Source organism: Tamandua tetradactyla, chromosome 18 (genome assembly GCF_023851605.1).
Source record: "Tamandua tetradactyla isolate mTamTet1 chromosome 18, mTamTet1.pri, whole genome shotgun sequence".
NCBI classification, from domain to species: domain Eukaryota; kingdom Metazoa; phylum Chordata; class Mammalia; order Pilosa; family Myrmecophagidae; genus Tamandua; species Tamandua tetradactyla.
The window spans coordinates 32,993,026-33,019,239 of NC_135344.1; the positions used below are offsets into that span (position 1 = coordinate 32,993,026).

General features: G+C 42.2%; 1 protein-coding gene across 3 annotated transcripts in view; it reads left to right on the plus strand.

Annotated features, from left to right (window-relative positions):
• The window catches only part of MYO5B (myosin VB), a 461,360-nt gene that overhangs the window by 426,800 nt on the left and 8,346 nt on the right, over positions 1-26,214 (plus strand). For all 3 annotated transcript variants that reach the window (XM_077135491.1, XM_077135492.1, XM_077135490.1), the window contains 7 exons: positions 1,433-1,526; positions 4,316-4,459; positions 16,282-16,433; positions 19,990-20,079; positions 22,261-22,411; positions 23,862-24,147; positions 25,440-25,614. In XM_077135491.1, the coding sequence (XP_076991606.1) occupies positions 1,433-1,526; positions 4,316-4,459; positions 16,282-16,433; positions 19,990-20,079; positions 22,261-22,411; positions 23,862-24,147; positions 25,440-25,614 (1,092 nt within the window). The remainder of the gene's footprint in view (positions 1-1,432; positions 1,527-4,315; positions 4,460-16,281; positions 16,434-19,989; positions 20,080-22,260; positions 22,412-23,861; positions 24,148-25,439; positions 25,615-26,214) is intronic.

The following is a 26,214-nucleotide window of genomic DNA, read 5'->3' on the forward strand; positions in this document are numbered from 1 at the left end:
CCAGACCTCCCATGGTGTAATGAAAGTTTTCAAAATGGTGGTGGAAGAGTTCCAAGAAGGTATTTTGTCTTTTGGATTTGGTGGTGGTGTATAGAGATGTATGGGGACCAATGGTTCTCGGGTCCATGTCGTGACTCAGAAGCAGCCCTGGGGCCCTCATTCACTGTGTTGGCCAAGCCATTGGCTTCCAAGCATCAGCTTATCATCTGCAAAAGAGTAAGAGCCATAGTTGAGGAATCTGTGCAAGTGGAAAGAGTTAAGCAAGAGCAAGGTAGAGATGGTGATGGAGATGCAGCAGAAGCCAGCTGCCTCTGGAGTTGGGAAGATGGCTTGGGGAGCAGTAGACATTCACATCATTGGGGAATAGCTGTTACTTTGGTGCAGAGATGCCTGAAGATGAGTTGGCGTCTGAGTAAAACTGAAGGATCACAGGAGACCTTATGTACCCCAAAGAATCCCATTTAAAATTTCTTACGATGCCTATGTCTTTTCTGTGGACTAACCTCTGGCTCAGGGTTTACCTGTAGGTCCATGATCTAGGTGTTACTCTATTCTACCTCTCCTCTCTGGGCTGAGTTTTAAGAGTGCTCAACTTGAGAACCTTTTTTAAGTTTACTTTTTTTATTAAGCTAAATAAATGACGTCCTTAACAGTATCTAGAACTTGGTTTATAGTTTACAGTGGCTGGAGCTCTGGGATTGGGCTTTTGGCTGTCTTTTGTCTTTAGGCTAGACTCAAGATGTCATTTTCTTAGGTCCCAAGATGGAAATGTTTATTTCTGTCTTCTATGTCACTCTCTACTTACAGTGACTCAGCTCTAAAGGTCATGGACCAGGGGCTCCTCTTCTCTTCCTACCTGCCTCCCAGGCCACAGAGGCCGCTTGCCCCAGCTGGAATATGCTGGCATTGATGACAGCAAAATCCTTCCCCCAGCACCTTGCTGTTCTAGGTCCCAGCAGGCTGATTGGCCTCCAGTGGCAATAGTTGCTAGGGGTTGGGCAGCAACAGAGGGGCCATGAGCCTGCCCTGTTTTGTTTCTGGGTCTCAGGTAATCTTGCTGTCATGTTGGCTGTCCCAGCAAAGAGGCACCTGTTCATTGTCACACCTGCACCTGTCCTCCTATTGGCACTGCCCAGCTCAGACTTGAAGGTGTCTCCTGAGGGGTTGTCATGGCAACCTGAGGAGGCATGGCTTGGGGAGCCTGAGGTGGGAGGAGTTTGCCCTGTTATTGGGAGAATGAACTCTGACTCATCCCTAGCTTCCTGGGGCAGGTCTCCTGGGCAGCCTGGGCAGTGAGCCGGGGCACTCATCAGCTTCTCAGAACGGCTGCCCACAAGGCCACTCTGGGCCCCCTCCACACCTCAGAGGACTTAACCCGTGCCATCCAGGCCAGGCTTCAGCCTGCTCTCAAACAGCTTCATTCTGCTTTCAGGACCTTAAAGAACTGGTAGAAAAGTTGGAAAAGAATGAAAGGAAGCTCAAAAAGCAACTGAAGATTTACATGAAGAAAGTCCAGGATCTAGAAGGTAGAGTGTGTGTGAGCGAGTGTGTTCTTTGCACCTGGGGTGTGCTCAGCCACACCTGAGAGGAGGGAATTGCCTGCTCTTTCTGGAAATTCCACTGCACTGATTTCCTGGTGGCCACACCCAGTCCAGTTCTGTGATAGAATAGTTCAGACCCTAAGCGTTAAATATTCTGTTTGCCAGAGTCTTACACTAAAGGTACTTGAATTCAGCAGGTATTTGGGTACTTTCTGTGAGCAAGGCGGGAGGGCTGGGGACCCAGAACCTGGTCCTGGTTTCCCTGCCCTCAGAGGACTTTGAGTTGGGAGGCAAGACTTTGATGTAAAAATGCTACCCAAATCCCATGGGCCTCACTCCCTGCTATGGGTAATCAGGCAGGAGAGTGGCCGCTTCTGTTAGCTTCCAACCTGGAATCCAGCACCAGGTCAGGCAGAAATTTCAGTCCCTCTTTCAGAAATACCCTAAACATCATCTTCTCTCCCTTTGCCTCCTGCCCCCAATCACAAGTATCACTCACTACTGGGAACCATCTCTTGGTTCCCGGTCCCCTTGTCACCTGCATACCCCTCCTCATTCTTCCACCCTCAGCTCAAGAGTCACATCCCCAAGGCTCAAGTCTCTTCTTAGGATTTCCTAACGCCATGAGCCTATTGATCACTGTGCCAATCACAGGTGTCATTTTGTTTGCTCACTTGCTGTGTCCCTCTGCTGCTCTGGACCCTAAGCTCGGGGAAGACAATGATATCAGTCCTGGTCAGTTCAGGTCCCACTGCCCCTCACCAGACACATGCTCAAATGTGGCGTAATCTCTTTCTAGCAAACTGTCTCTCGGTTCCTGCCTACATGCCCCTGCCATCTTTGGATTTCTTTTTTTCTACTATTTGAGCTCTCATTTTCCTAGTTGCCCTGGTTTCATTGCTCCCTGTCCTCAAATGCTTCTCTGAACCCACCTCTCTTCCCTATGACCAGCGCTGGTCCCCACAACTGCAGTAGCTTCCCAATTCCCTGCCTCCATGCAGAGGCAAGTTAATACTCTTGAGGGATCTTTGGCGTCAGTCACCTCCTCACTGCCTGTAGGATGAAACCATTGCCTTGACATCCCAGCTCTAGTCTGGCATTCCTCTCCAAATCTACCTCCCCCACCCCACCCCAGCCTCCAGCCAGGCACAGTGCACAGAGTCCATGGAGTGCATACCCACCTCTGGGTGGTCCCTCCCTGCCCCGCTCTCATTCATCCATGGCCTTCTGTGAAGTGGTGCCTGATGTGTGATGGATCAGCTGCTTCCCACCTGGTTGTGAAGGTCCCCCCCCCACCCTTCAGCCACCCTCCATCAGGGTCTTCCTGCACGAGTGGTTCATCTCTTGCCAATGGGCATCACTCCTTGCTTGGCACCTGGGCTGAGCTGCATCACGATGTTAGTTTCCATGTGCACATATAAGTGTCTCTTTAGCTAGAATGACTAGGGATGACACTGGCTGCTTCTGCATAACTGTTCCCAAGCTTAAGACAGTTCCCTGCATGCAGTAGGCACTCAGTTGTGCTTGGGGATAGCTATGCAGATGACCACAGGCCTTTCCCATGGTGTTGGCCCTCTAGGGCCCCTCTACAGTGCATACCTATTAACTGTGCTTTTGCCTTTCTCTAGCGAGTGAGCTTCCCTGCCATACATTGAGGCTTTCCAGGTTGCTGGCCTCCGACAGGCCTTGTAGGTTTAAGTTGTGAAAGCATAAAAGCTCTCACTTGTAAAGCTCCCTTGGCCCAGCCCATACTATGACCCCCACCATGAGGTCAAGGTTGAAGTGGTCCCATCAGAGTTGTCAGCAATATGTTCCTATGGAAGGAGTGATGAGAACCGAATCACCACTATGTGAATTTGAGCTGCAGGCTCCCCCTACCCCACTCTGCCTGTTATGAGGTCAGCTAGCTCAACCCCTGGCAGGTCAGAGTCTTTTGCCTGGCATCTGCATTTGTCTCACAGAGGGCTGGGCTGGAGGCTTAGTGAAAACAGCATTCCGATACATGGACCATGGCACAATGGACAATTTTCTGCAAGGCATGACGGGACATCGTGCTAGGGTTGCTCAGGAGCAGTGTTTTGGGCTGCCTCAGTTTCTGAAGGACATGCTTGGTTTGGGATGACAGTGCTTTGCTGGGCCCAGAGAAGCCCTGGCCTCTGTATCCCAACCACCCACCAGTTCTTCTCTTTCATCACTGCAGAGATTCCTTTAGCCAAGTCCCGCCACCTTTCCACATTTGGATGCTGGGGACAGTTTCTTACTACACCTGGGCACCTTCTTGCTCCTCTGTCCCCTGGTCACAGACTAGCCTGGGCATCACCCCCTGGAGCTGCTGTGCAGCTATGTCATGGTGGCCGATCTGGGCTGTGCACAGGGAACCAAGCATAGTGGCCTGGCCTATGTCATCCTCCCAGAAAGAGAACATCCCCTTTTCTTGAAACTTGGTAGGAAAAATAAACAGCTACCCAGTAGGGTAAACTGTACATTCTGCCTCCTTCACTCATAAGTTTTCTCTGGTCCAAAACCTGCCCATTGCCTTTTCAGGTGTTTCCCCTCCTCTTGTCCTGAGTGTTCCCAGTGCCTAGTGCCAAGTGCCTCAGGTCACACTGCGAGGGAGCGTAGCTCCGACTGCCAGACAGATCCCATAAGGAGTTGGGAGCTCAGGAACCCACTGCCTCAGGTCCCCGGACGTACACCCTGTGGACACACACCCTCCCTGCGGGCCTTCAGCCTGGAGGCCTCGCTCATCCATCTGTTGCCTCTTTCCTCCTCAGCTGCCCAGGCATTGGCCCAGAGTGAGAGGAGGCGCCATGAGCTCACCAGGCAGGTCACAGTCCAGCGGAAGGAGAAGGACTTCCAGGGCATGCTGGAGTACCACAAAGAGGACGAGGCCCTGCTCATTCGGAACCTGGTGACAGGTAGGTCCCACCATGGCACCCCACCCCCTACCCTCTGCTCTCACTCCTTCCTCCCACTCTCGCTTCCATCCTCAACTTACACCTCTTCCAACCCAACCCCCACCCCATTTTCTACTTCTTGAACCCACACAGACACCCCTCTGTCCGCCATCTCTGTGTACAACCCCCTCCCCATCCTCATCCTCCACCCCACACCTGTTCTCTCAAGCTGCTGCTCCTGGTGATGACACACTGCCCCTTTCCAAGTAAAATTTTTATCTTTTGCCATCTGGATCAATTGTAGACTATATAAACCCAGGAAAGGGAGGCCTTTTTGTTCTGCCTGCAGTGGATGGAGCTGGGAGGAGAGCCACCAGCACAGCCCCACCAGCCTGAACACCTCTTTCCCACCTGTAACCACACAGCCTTCCTTTCCTTTTAAAACTCTCAGTGGGCAGCAGAGCGCTTTGGCTTCAGGAAGACATCCTGTCTTCAGGTGCTCTGCTAAGCACATCATCCCTGCTGCCTCACTGAATCCTCACAAGACCCCTTTAAGTAAGAACCACTGCTATTCCCATTTTACAGTTGAGGAAGCTGAGACTCAGTCTGTTAACTTGCTCAGGGTCACACAGCCGTGGTGGATCAAGGATTCAAATTCCTTCTTTGTGTAGAACTTTACAGTTTACAGGTCCCAGGTGCAAAGTTTGCCAGGGCTGCTATGATAAATACCACGGACTGGTTGGCTAAAATAACGGCAATTTATTGTCGCACAGTTTTAGAGACTAGATATCCAAAATCATGGTGTTGGCAGGATTGTGCTTTCTCCAAAATCTGTACCGTCGTGGTGGTGGCTTCACAGCAATCCAAAACTGAAGCTCTGCTGCTGTCACATGGTATTGTGTCTCCTATCTCCTGCTTTGTGCAAATTTTCTCTGTTTCTGAGGACTTCATCCATATTGCATTAAGAGCCACCCTAATTTGTTTGGCCTCACTTTAACAACATCTTCTATTTATAAATGGGCTCACCCCCATAGGACTGGGGGTTAGGATTGGAGCATGTCTTTGTGGGGACAAGATCAGACTAGGACACCATGTGATATGGTGCATATGACTATGGCTCTGGAGTCAGTTGGCCTGTTCAAACCTGGCTCCTTTACTCCCTAGCCAAGTGGCCATGGACATGTCACTCAACTTCTCTGTGCTTGTGTGTTCTCACCTACAAAAGGGGAAAGTTAGTGTACCACTCTGATCTCATGTCCCATCTGCCTTCAACAAGCCCCCCTTCCCGTTTTGTGTTCACCCAAGTCCAGCAGCTAACTACAGAGCCAGGAGGAAGAATCCTAGAGGGGGAAGTCCAGATGAAAAGAGGGGCCCTGAGCCACTAGCGCCATTCTCAATGGGGCCATGTTCCTCCCATTTGTTAAATGGGAAAGTGATACCAGCCCTGCCTGCTGCTAGCACATGAACTGTAACAAATGTGAAAGGACTCCCTCAAAACTGCAAAAACCCTTCTCAAATGCAAGGAATTTAAAGAGCTGGCCTGTGCTGGAAAACTAAAATTTCAAATCAAAACATTATTTTAGATAAATTTATTTTTCCAGAAAAATTTGCGGTCACATTCTGCCAAGCACTGTACCAAGGAAGAGTAGAACATGATTTCTATCTAGAAAAGGTTTTGCTTTGGCTACCAGTAGCCTGTTTTGTTTTTTTTTTAATTTATGTATTTATTAATTTAAAAAAATTTAACAAACAAACTAAAACATTAGCATCTGATCATTCCGTTCTACATATATACTCAGTAATTCACAATATCATCAATTAGTTGCATATTCATCATATCTTAGAACATTTGCATCAATTCAGAAAAGTAAATAAAAAGACAACAGAAAAAGAAATAAAACAAAAACAGAAAAAAAAAGATCATACCCCTTACCCCTCGCTTTCATTGATCACTAGCATTTCAAACTAAATTTATTTTAACATTTGTTCCCCCATTATTTATTTTTATTCCATATGTTCTACTCGTCTGGTGACAAGGTAAATAAAAGGAGCATCAGACACAAGGTTTTCACAATCACACAGTTACATTGTGAAAGCTATATCATTTTATAATCATCATCAAGAAACATGGCTACTGGAACACCGTTCTGCATTTTCAGGGAATTCCCTCCAGCCTCTCCACTACATCTTGAACAACAAGGTGATATCTGCTTAATGCGTAAGAATAACCTCCAGGATAACCTCTCGACTATTTGGAATCTCTCAGCCATTAACACTGTATTTTGTCTCATTTCACTATTCTCCCTTTTGGTCAAAATGGTTTTCTCAATCCCTTGATGCTGAGACTCAGCTCATTCTAGGATTTCTGTCCCACGTTGCCAGGAAGGTCCACGCCCCTGAGAGTCATGTCCCATGTAGACAGGGGGAGGGCAGTGAGTTTGCTTGTTGTGTTGGCTGGAGAGAGAGGCCACATCTGAGCAACAAAAGAGGCTCTCTTACCCTGTTTCTAAGGTAAGAAATTATCAGGGTAAGATAATGGGTAATTGGAGCTGAAGGGATACAGACTGTGCAACAGGACTAGATACAAAAACTCAAAAATGGACAGCACAATAATACCTAATTGTAATGTAATTATGTTAAAACACTGAATGAAGCTGCATCTGAGCTATAGTTTTTTTTGTTTGTTTGTTTGTGTCTTTTGTTTTTTTTCTCTTTTTCCTTTTCTTTTTTTATTATTATTATTATTTTTACTTTTTTCTCTATATTAACATTCTATATCTTTTTCTGTTGTTTTGCTAGTTCTTTTCCTAAATCGATGCAAATGTACTAAGAAATGATGATCCTGCATCTATGTGATGATGTTAAGAATTACTGATTGCATATGTAGAATGGAATGATTTCTAAATGTTGTGTTCATTTCTTTTTTTTCTTTAATTAATAATAAAAAAGAAGGCAATGGGTTCTGCTAAAAAAAAAGAGGCTCTCTTGGGGGTAACTCTGAGGCCTAAATTTTAAGTAGACTTGACCTATCCTTTGTGGGGTTAAGTTTCATATGAACAAACCCCAAGACTGGGGTCTCAGCCTATAGCTTTGGTTGTCCACACTGCTTGTGAAAATATCAAAAATTCAACTTGAGGAAATTGAATTTCTCCCCGTTCTCACCATTCCCCAAAGGGGGCTTTGCAAATACTTTTCCAGTCACTGATCAAATCACTCTGGGATTCATCGGGGCATCACTCTGGACAAACCAACAATATCTCGTGTCCTACCCAAGATTCCAGGCACTCATGGTGTTCAATCATGCTATCTGCATAAGTTATATTAGAAAATGCACTAGTCAAAATATAAATTTTGTACCAAATGAACATTTTTGCTTTAATCTCACACATAAGGTGAAATTTTAAAATATTAATTACCATCTATTTTCAGCACACTGCAGTAATGACATTCCTTTGTTCTTCCCCATGCAAAAACATTTTTAAAATTTGTACATTTAGTCACTATTATTATACACTCTAGGCATTCCTAGATTATACCATCTCAATCTTTGTCTATCTTTCTTTCTGATTTCATTTATGCCCCAGCCCTCCTCTCTCTGTCATTCTCACACGCAGCTTCATTCAGTGTTTTAACATAATTATATTACAGTTAGGTAGTATTGTGCTGTCCATTTCTGAGTTTTTATATTCAGTCCTGTTGCACAATCTATATACCTTCAGCTCCAATTACCCAATATCTTACCCTATTTCTATCTCCTGGTGGTCTCTGTTACCAATGAAATATTCTAAGTTTATTCACTAATGTCAGTTCATCTCAGTGAGACCATGCAGTATTTCTCCTTTTGTTTCTGGCTAATCTCACTCAGCATAATATCCTCAAGGTCCATCCATGTTGTTACATCCTTCATAACTTTATTCTGTCTTACAGCTGCTTAATATTCCATCATATGTATATATCACAGTTTGTTTAGCCACTCGTCTGTTGATGGACATTTTGGCTGTGTCCATCTCTTTGCAATTGTAAATAATGCTGCTATAAACATTGGTGTATGTCTGTTTGTGTCTTTGCCCTTATGTCCTTTGAGTAGATACCTAGCAATGGTATTCCTGGGTCATATGGCAATTCTATATTCAGCTTTTTGAGGGACCGCCAAACTGCCTTCCATAGTGGTTGCACCATTTGACATTCCCACCAACAGTGAATAAGTGTTCCTCTTTCTCCACATCCTCTCCAGCACTTGTCATTTTCTGTTTTGTTGATAATGGCCATTCTGGTGGGTGTGAGATGATATCTCATTGTGGTTTTGATTTGCATTTCTCTAATGGCCAGGGACATTGAGCATCTCTTCATGTGCCTTTTGGCCATTTGTATTTCCTCTTCTGAGAAGCATCTGTTCAAGTCTTTTTCCCATTTTGTAATTGGATTGGCTGTCTTTTTGTTGTTGAGTTAAACAATCTCTTTATAAATTCTGGATACTAGACCTTTATCTGATATGTCATTTCCAAATATTGTCTCCCATTGTGTAGGCTGTCTTTTTACTTTCTTGATGAAGTTCTTTGATGCGCAAAAGTGTTTAATTTTGAGGAGTTCCCATTTATTTATTTATTTCTTCAGTGCTCTTGCTTTAGGTTAAGGTCTATAAAACCACCTCCAAGTATAAGTTTTATAAAATATTTCCCTACATTTTCCTCTAACTGTTTTATGGTCTTAGACCTAATGTTTAAGTCTTTGATCCATTTTGAGTTAACTTTTGTATAGGGTGTGAGATACGGGTCCTCTTTCATTCTTTTGCATATGGATATCCAGTTCTCTAGGCACCATTTATTGAAGAGACTGTTCTGTCCCAGGTGAGTTGACTTGACTGCCTTATCAAAGATCAAATGTCCATAGATGAGAGGGTCTATATCTGAACACTCTATTCGATTCCATTGGTTAATATATCTGTCTTTATGCCAGTACCATGCTGTTTTGGAAGAGTAAATACAGTTAAGATGTCAATTCTACCTAAATTGATTTACAGATTCAATGCAATGCCAATCAAAATCCCAACTGTAGCTTCATAATATGCCTTAAAGTCAGGCAGCATGAGACCTCAGACTTCATTTTTTTTTCCTCAGGATCCTTTTAGCTAATCAGGGCACTCTGCCCTTCCAGGTAAATTTGATTATTGGTTTTTCTATTTCTGAAAAGTAAGTTGTTGGGATTTTGATTGTTATTGCATTGAATCTGTAAATCAATTTAGGTAGAATTGACATCTTAACTATATTTAGTCTTCCAATCCATGAACATGGTATGTTGTTCCATTTTTTAGGTCTTCTGTGATTTCTTTTAACAATTTCTTGTAGTTTTCTTTGCATAGGTCTTTTGTCTCTTTAGTTAAATTTATTCCTAAATATTTTATTCTTTTGGTTGCAATTGTAAATGGGATTCATTTCTTGATTTTCCCCTCAGATTGTTCATTATAGTGTATAGAAACACTACAGATTTTTGAGTGTTGATCTTGTAACCTGCCTCTTTGCTGTACTTGTTTATTAGCTGTAGTAGTTTTGCTATGGATTTTTCAGGGTTTTCAACATATAGTATCATAGCATCTACAAACAGCAAGAGTTTTACTTCTTTCTTTCCAATTTTGATGCCTTGTATTTCTTTTTCTTGTCTAATTGCTCTGGCTAGAACTTCCAACACAATGTTGAATAACAGTGGTGATAATGAACATCCTTGTCTTGTTCCTGATCTTAGGGGGAAAGTTTTCAATTTTTCCCCATTGAGGATGATATTAGCTGTGGGTTTTTCATATAGTCCCTTTATCATGTTGAGGAAGTTCCCTTGTATTCCTATCCTTTGAAGTGTTTTCAACAGGAAAGGATGTTGAATCTTGTCAGATGCCTTCTCTGCATCAATTGAGATGATCATGTGATTTTTCTGCTTTGATTTGTTAATATGGTGTATTACGTTAATTGATTTTCTTATGTTGAACCATCCTTGCATACCTGGGATGAATCCTACTTAGTCATGATGTATAATTCTTTTAATGTGTTGCTGGATTCGATTTGCTAGAATTTTGTTGAGGATTTTTGCATCTATATTCATTAGAGAGATTGGTCTGTAGTTTTCTTTTTTTGTAATATCTTTGCCTGGTTTTGGTATGAGGGTGATGTTGGCTTTGTAGAATGAATTAGGTAGCTTTCCCTCCTCTTCAATTTTTTGGAAGAGTTTGAGCAGGATTGGTACTAATTCTTTCTGGAATGTTTGACAGAATTCACATGTGAAGCCATCTGGTCTTGGACTTTTCTTTTTGGGAAGCTTCTTAGACTGATTCAGTCTCTTTACTTGTGATTGGTTTGTTGAGGTCATCTATTTCTTCTCCAGTCAAAGTTGGTTGTTCATGCCTTTCTAGGAATTGTCCATTTCATCTACATTGTTGTATTTATTAGTGTAAAGTTGTTCATAGTATCCTGTCATTACTTCCTTTATTTCCATGGGGTCAGTGGTTATGTCTCCTCTTCCATTTCTGATCTTATTTATTTGCATCCTCTCTCTTCTTCTTTTTGTCAGTCTTGCTAAGGGTCCATCAATCTTATTGATTTTCTCATAGAACCAACTTCTTGTTTTATTGATTTTCTCTATTGTTTTCATGTTTTCAATTTCATTTATTTCTGCTCTAATCTTTGTTATTTCTTTCCTCTTGCTTGCTTTGGGGTTAGTTTGCTGTTCTTTCTCTTGTTCTTCCAAGTGGACAATTACTACCTCAATTTTTGCTCTTTCTTCTTTTTTGATATAGGCATTTAGGGCAATAAATTTCCCTCTTAGCACTGCCTTTGCTGTGTCCCATAAGTTTTGATATGTTGTGTTTTCATTTTCATTTGCCTCGAGATATTTACTGATTTCTCTTGTAATTTCTTCCTTGCCCCACTGGTTGTTTAAGAGTGTGTTGTTGAGCCTCCACATATTTGTGAATTTTCTGGCCCTCTGCCTATTATTGATTTCCAACTTCATTCCTTTATTATCTGAGAAAGTGTTTTGTATGATTTCATTCTTTTTAAATTTATTGAGACTTGATTTGTGACCCAGCATTGGTCTGTCTTTGAGAATGATCCATGAGCACTTGAGAAAAAGGTATATCCTGCTGTTGTGGGGTGTAATGTTCTATAAATGTCTGTTAAGTCTAGCTCATTTATTGTAATATTTAAATTCTCTGTTTCTTTATTGATCCTCTGTCTAGATGTTCTGTCCGTTGATGAGAGTGAGGAATTGAAGTCTCCAACTATTATGGTAGATGTGTCTATTTCTCTTTTCACTGCTCTCAGTGTTTGCCACATGTATTTTGGAGCATTCTGGTTTGGTGCATAAATGTTTATGATTGTTATGTCTTCATGCTGAATTGTTCCTTTTATTAGTACATAGTATCCTTCTTTGTCTCTTTTAAACATTTTTACATTTGAAGTCTAATTTGTTGGATATTAGTATAGCTACTCCTGCTCTTTTCTGATTGTTATTTGCATGAAATATCTTTTCCCAACCTTTCACTTTCGACCTATGTTTATCTTTGGGTTGAAGATGTGTTTCCTGTAGACAGCATATAAATGGGTCCTGTTTTTTAATCCATTCTGCCAATCTATGTCTTTTGATTGGGGAGTTTAATCCATTAACATTTATTGTTATTACTGTATTGGTAGTACTTTCTTCTACCATTTTGCCTTTTGGATTTTATATGTCATATCTAATTTTCCTTCTTTTTACCTTTACTCATAGTCTTCCTTTCTACACTCTTCTCCACACCTCTCTCTTCTGTCTTTTTGTATCTGTCTCTAGTGCTTCCTTTAGTATTTCTTGCAGAGCTGGTCTCTTGGTCACAAATTCTCTCAGTGATTTTTTTGTCTGAAAATGTTTTAATTTCTCCCTCATTTTTGAAGGACAATTTTGCTGGATATAGATTCTTGGCTGGCAGTTTTTCTCTTTTAGTAATTTAAATATATCATCCCACTGCCTTCTCGCCCCATGGTTTCTAGTGAGAAATCTATGCATAGTCTTAATGGGTTTCCCTTCTATGTGATGGATTGCTTTTCTCTTGCTGCTTTCAAGATTCTCTCTTTCTCTTTGACCTCTGACATTCTGATTAGTAAGTGTCTTGGAGTATGTCTATTTGGATCTATTCTCTTTGGGGTACGCTGCATTTCTTGGATCTGTAATTTTAAGTCTTTCATAAGAGTTGGGAAATTTTCAGTGATAATTTCCTCCATTAGTTTTTCTCCTCCTTTTCCATTCTCTTCTCCTTCTGGAACACCCATAACATGTATATTCATGTACTTCATATTGTCATTCAGTTCCCTGAGTCCCTGCTCATATTTTTCTATTTTTTTTCCCTATAGTTTCTGTTTCTTGTCAGATTTCAGATGTTCCGTCCTCCAGTTCACTGTTCCTATCTTCTGCCTCTCAAAATCTACCATTGTAGGTTTCCATTGTCTTTTTTTCATCTCTTCTACTATACCTTTCATTCCCATAAGTTCTGTGATTTGCTTTTTCATACTTTCCATTTCTTCTTTTTGTTCATTCCTTGCCTTCTTCATATCCTCCCTCAATTCATTGATTTGGTTTTTGATGAGGTTTTCCATGTCTGTTCGTATATTCTGAATTAATTGTTTCAGCTCTTGTATCTCATTTGAACTATTGGTTTGTTACTTTGACTGGGCCATATCTTCAGTTTTCCTGGTGTGATTTGTTATTTTTTGCTGGCGTCTAGACATTTAATTACCTTAACTAGTGTATTCTGGAGATTGCTTTCACTTCTTTTACCTAGGGTTTTCTTGCTGGATGAATTTGTTATCTGTTTTTTGACATTCAGTTCAGCTTTATCTGGACCTTTAGCTTAAGTTTTGTTTAACAGAGGAGAAGTTTTCAGCTCTTGTTTTCTTGTTTCTTGCCCTGCTTGCATGGTGCCTTTTATCCCCCCACCCATAGGAGCGTCTACATAAGTATTATAGACCCCAGCCAGATTTTCACAGACCAAACTGACCTCCTTTCAGGGCAAAGAGTCACCCGCATCAGTTTTCTCAGAGGGTGAGACTCAGCAGGTTGAAAGACTTTCCTGTGTAGTCTCTGGACTCTGTTTTTCTTATCCTGCCCAGTATGTGGCACTTGTCTGCCTGCAGGCCCCACCAGCATAAGATGATGATGTACCTTTAACTTTGGCTGACTCTCCCTGCTGGAGGCGTGGTGGAGACGGAGGAGAGGTTGTAGCCTGGTTTTAATGGCTTCAAATTACCCAGCTCTGGTGTCTGAATTCCTTAAGGGAGAGATTCCACCTGAGTTGGGCTTCACCCCTCCCCCGGGAAAGCACAGGCTCCAGAGAAGCCCTCAAACGGGCTTGTTTCTTCCTATGCCTGGGGCAGTTGCAGCCTGAGAAGCCCTGCTGCTGTATCCAAATGCAGTCAGGCCTTTGTAGAAACACAGCCACAAAAACCTCTGTTTCTTTTCTTTTTTTCCCCCGTCAGCACAATGAGCGACCTCTGCTTTGACCAGGTTCACCTGAGCTGGGGGCCTATTTTTTAGTAGTCAGAATTTGTTAATTATTGCCCCTGCTGCTGGTAAAGTCCCTTTCTTTCCCCTCTGGGAAGCAGCCTGTGGGGAACGGGCACCGGCTGCCGTGTCTTGGGGAACTGACTGTTCTGGCGAGGCTCGCAGCCAGTCCAGCTGGTCCAGACTGGGGTACACTGTGTGTCCGGTCCCTGATGTGGCCCCAGGAGCTGTTCTGTACTGTTTCTGGTTACTTAGTAATTGATCTGGAGGACAAACTAAAACGCACACATTGCTAAGCCTCCATCTTGGCCCCCCAGTAGCCTGTTTTTTACTGAACGTTTTCCTCTTTTTAAAAAGGTGAATTTCTCCCACAATTGTCCAACAGTTTAAACATGACATAAATTTTGGCATCTTAAACTTCCTTAAACAAGCTGCATCTTGTTTGCATACTGCTAGGAAGAAACCCATAATCTGTAGTGAATGATACTCAGTCCACAACATCTGAGTGGAAAACAATTTATTTAAAGTGACATTTTTGTGCCAGGTGGGTGGCTGGTTAGCACTTTTCCAGTATCTCCTTCCTACTGTTGTTACCCAGGCTGGACCCAGACAAGGTCATACCCCACTAGCCTGCCATCTCATGGCTTCTGGTCAGCAACCCTTCTAAAGACCCCCTCCAAGTACATGCCAAGACTTCACTGACCACATCTTAGGCCATTGGCTGTTTGCTGTGGCAGACAGAGAAAAACAGAAGCTGTGGTCCCTGGGCCCCAAGACATCTAGCCAGGGAGACTCAAATCATGATAGAACATTCCAAAGGAGGAAAGCTGTTTGCATTCTGCCATGGGTCAGGTTTGAAGTAAGAAGCTGTAGGTTGGAAGGCTGAGCCTTAAAATGTATTTTTTTTCCTGGATAACTGTTACTGACATTCCAATTAATGCCAACTGGCCAATCTGTTGAACCTATAAAATGGTCCAGATATTCACTGTGTACCTGGAGTATTTTGTCCTGTAGCCAGCACTTAACTAGACAGATGTATCTGAGGGAACAGAGTAGTCCTAGTCCCAGCTATAGATGCTGAGAGCACATTCCCAGCCCTAACCAGGACAGTGCTGGCAGACAGTTTGAAAATGTTGCCCTTTTCCCTGGTCTACTGCCAGTGGAGGTGGATGACCTCTGCTCATTGCCATTCCAAGCCTGGAGGTGGCTCATGGGAAGGGGTGGGGACAGGTAATGAGAGTGAAGGGTGAGGGCTGAGAATTCAGAACTGGGGCTTACATGCTCACCTGCCATCTTTCCTTTGCATGCAGCCTCTCCTCCCACTCCTCTGGGCCCTATAACCTCCCAATGTTTTAAGCCTGGTTCATTGCCTCCCCTGGCTTGCTCTGGAATGGAGAGGAGTCTGAGAGGTTCTTCCGAGCCCTCTAGGGGTTTTAACAGGGAAGAGCCAAGAGTCAAAGCATGAGTCTACAATTTATGGGGAGAATCGCAAGCCAGTCTCGTCCTGAGGAGGGGGCAGGAGTGGGATGCAGAAAAGACCAGTTGGGGAAAGTAATAGGCTAGGGTAGCAGCTGTCCCTGACTCTAGCCAAATTAACACTGGCCAAGAGAGAGGCTGGCTAGAGACATGATAAGTGGTAGCAGTGGGGGGTGGAAAGAGAGGCTGTGGCCTGCCAGCTGGCCACTGGATCTGTTTGGTTGTGAGGATGACTGGGCAGTGCTGCCAGATAAACAGTTCTAGAAATAATGGCCAAATGGGCCAGAGGTCAATCCAGCCCTTGGCATACTCACTCTGTCTTTAGAAATGCACACCAAATTCTCCTGGGACCAGCCCTCACGTTCTTGCTGCTGAAGAACACCTTTTATGCCCCTGATAAGAAGTGGTAGTATGGAAGAACTGGAGTTTACTTAGCTGGTTGGGGCAGCTAAGTCCTGTTTTCAGCTCACCTCTGGTCACAGGTGCCTTCTTGGACCTGTGTGCAAACTCAGGCAAGAAGCTGCCTGTTGTAGGCTGTTTTCTTCCATGTTGGAAAGATGAAGCATTAGGAGCCCACTTTGATGTTACTGTCCAAACGATAAATAAAAACAATTTAAAAATGGTTTATTTGCTTTGGTTTTCTAACCTCTGTTTCTGAAACTACTAGTAGTCAGGGTCAGGAAGAGGCAGCAACTCCCCTATTCTTCTCAGCTCCTCCAACCCCACCCCAATCCCTTCTCAGGAACGATGGGAAAATCTTGCAAATCTTTCTCTTTCTGGCCAGGATCCTTATAACCCAAGTGTGTCCTCTGCGTCTAATTCTTGTTTTTTGGTGTTACCCTTGCTGTTAGACCTGAAACCACAGATGCTATCAGGCACAGTGCCTTGCCTTCCTGCTTATATCCTCTACATGTGCATCAGGCATGCAGATTATGTCAACGATGACCTCAAGGTGCACTCCTTGCTGACCTCCACCATCAACGGTGTCAAGAAAGTCTTGAAGGTGAGGGTCCTAAGACAAAAGTGGTGGTTTCTGGTGGACCTAGTGAAACCAACACTTGACCCTTGCTCCCCTATATCTAGGATTAGAAGTAGCAAGTTCTCTAAAGCTCCAAGTCTGAAGAAAACTGATACAGGTACAGAGGAACTCACCCATGTAGCTGGGATGTCCCAGGGCAGTCCCAAGAGAAGAATGCACAGAAATGGCAGAAAGTACAGACATCCAGTCTAGTTCTCCAGTTGCCTCCCTGCTGAATCTCCAGGGAAGTCCTACTGTTTTTACAGATGCTTGAGGGAGGGTGAGGAGGGTGGGGAGGAATCCAGTCTGGCTCAGTTCTAATCCCATGTAATAAAGGGACACTGATTGCTGAATAGAAGCTGGGTCCAGTCCCATTGCCAGGGATATTAGGAAGACATCTTGCCTTAGCAAAGAGTAGGTTGGCTCCACCTTGGAGTAAGGTTCAGAGACACTGCCTGAGCCCAGGCTCTCTCCCTGGCCTTTCCAAGGGGCTGGGCACTGACTGCTGAGGCTACTGACATTCATCTACTCCTAAGATGAGGCAGCTTGTTGAGGTTGTTCAGGAACACCCCCAAAGGCACAAGCTCTTCACGAATGTAGTGGCCATTGAGTCATTGCAGAAACAGGCTTGCCTGGGGGGAGATGAGGCCCAGCCACATATGGGCTAGGGCCTTTCAGTGGAGGTAGGATTTTTGAGGGAGACTAACCCTCAATGAGAGGGATTTATCCCTCCTGGCGGGCCTGAGCCCCAAGTGTTATTGCTTACAGAAATTGTCATCTTCAATACTCATATACACTGCCACTTGCAGGATAGAGACCAGTTCTCAAAGGGCCGGAGTCCAGACCAATTCTGGTGTCCACCAAGTCATAGTTGCCTGCTTCCACTTTGCTCTTCTAAGAGAATTCCAGAGCCAACCTTTAACAACTTCTGTCTTCATGCCAATGTTGTATCTACTGCCATGGGCACATGGGCAGTTTTATCTATTCACAGCTCTGAACTTTATCACCCACATACCAATGACTCAAATTTGCATCTCCAGCCTTGACCTTTTTTTATGAACTCCAACTGTCTTCTTGACACTTCTACCTAAAGATCTCATAGACAACCCAAGCTGAATATGTTCAAAACCTTTGATTCCCTGCCCCCAAAACCTGCCTCTCTCCCCTCTTTCACCATCTCATTTAATGTCACACCATACTCTACCCAGTTGTTCAATCCAGGCCATAGGAATTACCCTTCATTATTCTTTTTCCCTCCCCTTGCTTATCTAGTCCACCAGCAAGAACTGGCATTTTAATTTCAAAATATATACCACCTGGTACCATTTCTCACCAACACCATTGCTTCCGTCCTTGTGCCAGGGCCCTGTTATTCTGTCCTGCAACAGCCTCCTATTTTCCCTCACTTCTACCCACCAGAGGGGCCCTTTGAATGCCTAGATCAGATTACTCAGTTTCTCAAATTCCACCCGACTTTTTTTTTTTCAAGAATTGACAAGCTGATTCTAAAATTCATAAGGACATTCAAGGGATCCAGAATAGCCAAAGCAATCTCAGAAAGAACAAAGTTAGAGGACTTGCACTTCTCAATTTCAACACGTATTACAAAGCTACAGTAATTTTAAAAAGTGTGATGCTGGCCTAAGGATAGACATATAGATGGAGTAGAATTGAGAATCTAGAAATAAACCTTCACTTTTATAGTCCATTGGTTTTAGACAAGGGTGCCAGAACAAATCAATGGGGAAAGAATAGTTTTTCAACAAATGATAATAGGACAACTGGATGATAGTCACATATAACAGAATGAAGTTCAATCCCTGTTCACCTCATTTATAAAAATTAACTCAAAAGGCATAATGACCTAAATGTAAGAATTGTAACTATAAAACCCTTAAAAGAAACCATACATGTAAACTTTTGTGACCTTGGATTTAGGCAATCGTTTCTGAGATACACCACTGAAAGCATAAACAACCAAAGAAAAAATAAATTATGCTCTTTCAAAATTAAAAATGTTTGTGCTTCAAAGAACCCCATTAAGAAAATGAAAGGCAACCACAAAAGGGGAGAAGATATTTGCTAATCATATATCTGAGAAGGGACATGTTTCCAGAATAAATAAAGAACACTTGCAACTTGACAATAAAATAGCCCAATTTTAAAAATGGACAAAGAATTCAAAAGATAGGTCTCCAAAGAAGATACACAAATAGCCAATGGGCACATGAAAAGATATTCAATGTTATTGGACATTAAACAAATGCAAATTAAAACAAGAGACCTCTTCACATCCACTTAGGATGGCTATAATCAAAGAGATAGTAACATGTCCATAAGGCCTTGGAGAAATTGGAACCCTCAATACATTGCAACTGGGATTGTAAAATGTGGCAGCCACTTTGGAAAACAGTTTGGCATTTCCTCAAAAAGTTAAATATAAAGTTATCGTATGACCCAGCAGTTTCATTCCTAGATATTTACCTAAGAGAACTATGAACACATATCCACCCAAAAGCTTGTATATGGTTGTTTGCAGCAGCATTAATCACAGTAACCAAAAGTTTGAATCAATCTGAGTGTCCATCAATGGATGAAATAATAAACAAAATGTCATATATGTATACAATGGAATATTATGTGGCCATTAAGATGAATGAAATACTGATCCATGCTACAAAATGGATGAACCATTGAAAGATTATGCTAAGTAAAAGAAGATAGACACAGGAAGGCCACATATTATTTGATATGATTTATATGAAATGTCTAGTATTGGCAAATGCATAGAAACAAAAAGTAGATTAGAGGTTGCCAGGCAGTAGAGGATGGGGTGGGGAATGCAGAGTGACTGCTTGTGGCAAGAGTTTCTTTCTGGAGTGTAAAATGTTCTGGAATTAAGAGAGTGGTGATTGTTGCACAATTTTGTGAATATACTAAAAACCACTGAACGGTATACTTTAAAAGGGTGAATTTGATAGTATGTTACTTAAATCTCAGTTTAAAAAAACAGCAACTCCAGTGGCTTCTCATTACAATTTCTTTCCATGATTCACAGTTTGCTATGTTATCAGGCCTGTCCGCTCAGTCTCTCTACCCTGGTTCACCATGCTTCAGTCACACTGTTCACTTCTTTCCACAATATACTGAGCTTGACTGGACAGAAAAGACAGGACCACCTAGCCCAGATGGTAGAGCCCAGAATTACTGGTGTTAAGCCTTGTCTGTGTCACTTGGCTTCACGTTCTTCTGCTATAGAGGACAGCTAATCCTTCATCAGTGGGTAATATGTGTACCACTGACCAATGGACCAGGAGAGAGTCCATGAGGAAGACTCTATATTATCTCCAGTAGTAGGGGAACATCATACCACCTCTTGGCAGTGGGTCTCATCTCTGAGATTGGCAAATGCCCTGCTGTCATGTCTGGTTAGGGCATGTTGAGAAGTGTAGGAAGCACAGAAAGAGGGGTTCCAATTAAACTTTTAACCAGATGGGAACCACTTACTCATACTTTTTTTCTTTTTCTTTTATTTTCACAGAAGCACAACGATGACTTTGAGATGACAACATTCTGGTTATCTAATACCTGCCGCCTCCTTCATTGTTTGAAGCAGTACAGTGGGGATGAGGTGAGTGCTAAAATGAGCCCAACTTCCTAAAGTATACTTAAAAACTATTAAAATACCCCCAAATCCTTCACCAATTAGATTTTCATTTTCTTGGGTTCAGCAATATGTGTTCCATTTCAGAGCACCTTGGATCGTAGCTCAAAAGTTTTTCCCAAGATTGAAAGAGTAAAAATGTGAGTACTTTCAGAAATAACTCTGAAAGTAATAAAAGGCTTATCCCAGTCATGGAGGGGAGGCCACACAGAAGGCATTCCTGCTTCATCCAAATGGTTCTGAGGTGCCTTGTATCCCCTAAGAAGAGGTGTGTGAGGTTATTAGAGGACCCTCTGGGACCTCAGATGGTGGGCAAGCCTTATCTCTATACCCCTTGGCTGGAAGCAGATCCTGAGGGCTCCCAAAAGTACCCAAGTCAAATAAATAGAATTTGTGGGGAAATGAGTCTGTATGACCCATCCCATTGTCTGAGAGCACCCTGGAACCCTCCATGAAAATGTTTGTGACCTTAAGTTTCTGAAGCAGTCCTAAAAGATCCAAGCCCTTGAATGGCAGTAGAAAGCTCAGGGATCTTGGGTGTGACTGTCTCCTAAGCCAACCAATTAGCTTCTCTACTTTAAAACTGTTAAAGATGGACACAAGAAGAGTACTTTACCATAATCAGAATCATTTTTGTACAAACTGACCTTGAGGCTCAGCTTCATGCTTCTAACAAAATATGATTCCTTAACCTGAGGCCCAACTGATCCCATCATTTCATGTCCTATCCTGGACCTCTAGGGCCCAGCTTTATCTAGATAGAACTCGCCATTCACAGCTGTTTGGCTCTTGAATAAATCCCATGCTCTGCATTTGAACCCAATGACCTAATAATATCATATGGCATTTTTCACTAAACTCTCTGTTAAGAAACCGAACTTGTTCCAGACACTTTCCCGTCCCCTGTTGGTCTCTTTGAGTCTCCTTTTTCATTATCCTTTCACTTATCTCACTATCCACCTTTCCTAAGGTCAAGACACAGTGTGACTCAAAAGAATGCAACAAGTTTTAAAGCTTATCTTTATTCCATTCTTTGTGCCAGAACAAGTTTTAACAGATTCTTCTGACTGAGATAAAAGGATAGGCCATCCAATTGTCTTAGGTCTTGGGAACATCACTGGATATCTCTCTAGAATTAGAACTTATATTTGATAACCTTTTATTATGTAATTCATGAAAAGGATAAATTAACTGTTGGGAATGGTTTCTACTAGATTATTGGAAGAAATGTCTTTCATTTCAAAACCAGATGCCCTCTCTTACATAACCTCAACATAGTTTATACAACATTTAAGTATAAACTACATTTAATGTTACTTCATTGAGATTCATCACTTAATCCAATGTTGTATCTCTTCCAGGTGGAAGATTATATAGATCTTTGTAATCTAAATAATGAGGAAGAATTTACATTATTTAGAGATCACAGTTATCCCTTCTCCCTCTTGCTTTTGTTTTTATTAAAAACTGCTTTGTAATTTGACATGGTACAAGCAGGTTTGCTGGGGCTGGTCACCTTTTTGAAAACACTGATCTTTTGGGCTGCCCTTGGTTTCCCTTAGCCTGAATGCAGAAGGACATTGGTCACGTGAGTCCTTTTGGTATTAGTAATTCTTTCAATTGATGTTATTCCATTTTTTTTTTAAATATAGAAAGCTAAGAGGACACAGTGCTATGGAATCGTTTCAGTTCATCTATGGATTCTCAAAGTCAATGATAGATGTCATATAAAATGTTGACATAATTATCTAGCCTAGAGCTGTTCTCTCTTCGGGATTTTGCATAAGCCACTATTTTAGGGCAGCTTATTATATTGGGTAAAGCAATATACTGAATGAAGACTAAGTAAGCACAGATTCTTCTTCCCCTGGACCTGTTTCCAAGCTAAGTTTTGTGACTTTAGGGAAATCACCTCACCTTAAGTATTTGGACGAAGTGATTTAGGCTTTTTTTTTTTTTTTGCACAGCTCTATCATGTTACATTGCCTTCAAGTTCAAGGACCATCATTGAAGCCTTAAAATACTGACAGGATTTTGTTGAGGGGAGGGCACCAGGACTCTGGAGATGGCCAAAGTGACCAGAGCCAGAAGTCCTCCCAAGCCTGGCAGACCACAGAATCTTAGTCCTCCCTGTCTCTCCTTCTGCAGGGCTTCATGACTCAGAATAGTGCAAAGCAGAATGAGCACTGTCTTAAGAACTTTGACCTCACTGAATACCGTCAGGTGCTGAGCGACCTTTCCATTCAGATCTACCAGCAGCTCATTAAAATCGCCGAGGGTGCGTTGCAGCCTATGATAGGTAAGCCAGCAACAGACCTCCACCGTTGCAGTCTATGATAGGTAAGCCAGCAACAGATCTCCACCTCTCATCGTGGGGTCTGAAATGAGGTCTGAAGTGTGGTAAATACTGCCTACCCACAGGTAACTGGGTATATTAGGCATAGTCTCCAGAAAGACCTTTGAGGACCTTCCCAAATGAAGCAATGAGGAGGTGTGTGCAGTAAGAGCTATGACATTTTCAACACCATACCATAAACATACCTGAAGCTTGGGGAGCGAGATCATAGATAATTTAACCTTTATCTCTTTTTTGGTAGTATGCTGTATTATTTCCACCACCACCACACCAATTAATTTTTAACAGGTAATATAAAATCAAAAGGTATAAGTGCATATACAGTGAAAAAATATAATTCCCTTGCCCATTTTGTAATTTTAGTCATAAAAAAGCATTAAATTTTTTCATATTAAAGAACACAGCAGCAAGCACGCATTCAATAAAGATTTATTTAACACTTATTTTGTACAAAGCAGTGTGCTCAGGCACAATAAGAGTAGTTATATTTTAAGTTAAATGGAATATAAAAATTAGCTATGATGTGTACATGCATCACCCACTATGCTCCATGAAGGCCGAGGAAGAGACTGTTTTCTGGAACCTATGTGTAATTCTGTTCCCAGGTTCTTATAAGAAGGTTATGAATGAAATCCAGGTAGGCTAGAATGTCCTTCAGGCCAACCCAGAAATATATCCCTTGGGATAAGGTTCATTCTAGATCCTTCTTCCTGACTGGGAATCTTTTTATTAGGTACCAGTTAAGTCTCACCAGACATAGGCAAAACTGACATATCAAGGTAGAGAGACTTCATGACTCAGAATAACATAATGGTTAATAACACCAGATCTCGAGTTAAAGAGACCTGGATTCTAATCCTGGTTCTGCTACTCATAGCAGTGTGACTTTGGGCAAGTTATTTAACCTTTTAGACCCAATGTTCTCATCCGTAAAATGGGCAGAACCAATAGTACCTCATAGGCTTACTGGAAGATAAAAGAGAGACCATAAAGCACAGGCACATAGTTAAGTGCTGCTCAGTAAGTATGACATACCAACTAACCTAATATTTACATAGTCAGCGGCTGGGCTCCCTTTACACCCAGGTTTCTCAATTCTCAAACTTTGTGCTCTCAGCGCAGAAGGCAGTACTAGAATTGAACTGGTATATATCCATTATCTTTATCCTGTCAAGAACTCTGAGCAAAAATTTGGTCCACAGCTATTTTCTTCCATATGCAGACCAACACATTAGAAATTCATGCCAAATGTAAGTCCCTGGGCATGTCAGCACTGTCCACCTCTGGATGGTATAATCTTAAGCTAAGACCCTGAGTACTATATGGTTGTAGTTCAAAGCAAATCTTGTTTGTGGAGAAAATTCAGTCTTCTTTAATCATGCTTTTCTTTCAGTTTCTGCCATGTTGGAAAATGAAAGCATTCAGGGTCTGTCTGGAGTGAAGCCAACAGGCTACCGGAAGCGCTCCTCCAGCATGGCAGATGGGGATAACTCATACTGCCTGGAAGCCATCATCCGCCAGATGAATTCCTTCCACACAGTCATGTGCGACCAAGGCCTGGACCCTGAGATCATCCAGCAGGTGTTCAAACAGCTCTTCTACATGATCAACGCGGTGACTCTCAACAACCTGCTCCTGCGGAAGGATGTCTGCTCCTGGAGCACGGGCATGCAGCTCAGGTAAGAGAAACCCCACTCTCCAGCTACCACCTGGCTGGAACCGGCCACCAAGCCTGAAGCAGAAAACAAGATATCCATCTCTAAAAATGAAATCCTAATCTATTTGATAATTAGTATGTGAGTCAATGCTGTCACCTTTTTATGTTATTAAAGTTCATCAAACAGTGAGATGGTAACTTAGTAAACATATTAGTTCAACACTTAGAGAAATTTCCATGCTTTGATTTAAAGATTGTAAATCCAGTGTGATTAGTTCTGAGAGAAAAATCAGTAAGCTAAGAGGCGTTAAGGCTCACATAGATATATTTGTGAATATTAAAAATAAAATGTTTGATTCAATATATTTGTTCTGATTTGCTAGCTGCTGGAATGCAATATACCAGAAACAGAATGGCTTTTAAAAAGGGGAATTTAATGAGTTGCTGGTTTACAGTTCTAAGGCCGAGAAAATGTCCCAATTATAACAAGTCTATAGAAATATCCAATCAAAGGCATCCAGGGAAAGATACCTTGGTTCAAGAAGGCCCATGAAGTTCAGGGTTTCTCTGTCAAGTCAGAAGGCACATGGCAAACACAGTCACAGTTTCTCTCTCGGCTGGAAGGGCACATGGCAAGCAAGGCGTCATCTGCTAACTTTCTCTCCTGGCTTCCTGTTTCATGAAGCTCCCCGGGAGGCGTCTTCCTTCTTCATCTCCAAAGGTCGCTGACTGGTGGACTCTCTGCTTTGTAGTGTTGCTTTCTCTGAATCTCTCTGAATCTCTCATTCTCCAAAATGTTTCCTCTTTTATAGGACTTCAGAAACTAATCAAGACCCACTCAAATGGGTGGAGACATGTCATCCCCTAATCCAGTTTAACAACCATTCTTAACTAAATCACATCATCCAGGGAGATAATCTCATTACAGTTTCAAACATACAGTATTGAATAGAGATTATTCTACCTTTATGAAATGGGATTTATATTAAAACATGACTTTTCTTAGGGGGCATACTTCCTTTCAAACCAGCACAATATTTATGCCTGTTTTCCCATTAACTTATACAGACACTTCAGGTATTTCACCTTTTCTTGATTTTAAGCACCTGTTCATTCATTCATTCATTCATTCAGCCTTCATTCAACAAATAGTTACTCAGTGCCAGGTACTTTCAAGCTTTTACCCACATGAGATAATTAAGGTGAGAATGAGAACATTAGTTGTAGTGTTCTAAAATAAATGCAACAGGTGTCCTCATACGAATGAATTAGGAAGACCAGCTTAACACAGTTCACTTTTTGTCAATGTTTAAGGTACAATATAAGTCAACTTGAGGAGTGGCTTCGGGGACGAAACCTCCATCAGAGTGGAGCAGTTCAGACAATGGAACCTCTGATTCAAGCAGCCCAACTCCTGCAGTTAAAGAAGAAAACCCCTGAGGATGCAGAGGCCATCTGCTCCCTGTGCACGTCCCTCAGTACTCAGCAGGTCTGGTCATCCTACCTCTGTCACCCACGTGACTCAGGGCAAGCCCAGCTTCCAGTCCAAATTTGTTCTTGCCAGTGGTTATTCTTTACAGCCTTGTACTCCAAGCTTTGAAATACCCTTAATGATACAATTTTGATGTTTCTGCTGATGGTCTGTTCCCCAGACCACTTCAATCTGTGAAAAAAGATGCCACATTGTCTGAGCCTACTTGTTCACTTGGGAAGTTAAGGTATAAACACACAAAATCCAGCTTGGGTAAGAACTTCTTTTTAAATACAGTGAATTTTGGAATGTTTCTTATCTAGAAATTCAAAATTTTTCAGGAATTGGCAGCACCAGGCATTTGGTGTTCAAAAATTATTTCCTTTAGTACTAGAATTTCATTATAGGCATAGTTTTACTTAGACTCCACTTACATTGCTTAAAATAAAGACATTAAGAACCTAGAGGAGTTTAAACATTTCTTATATTCCCCCTCCCTCCCCAAATTGTATAAATCCTGTCCACACACAAGGAAGCCTTCCCCTCCATGGTGAGTATGCCTTTTTGAAAATGGGCCATAGACACAAGCACAAGGAAGTTAAACTATTGAAATTAAAT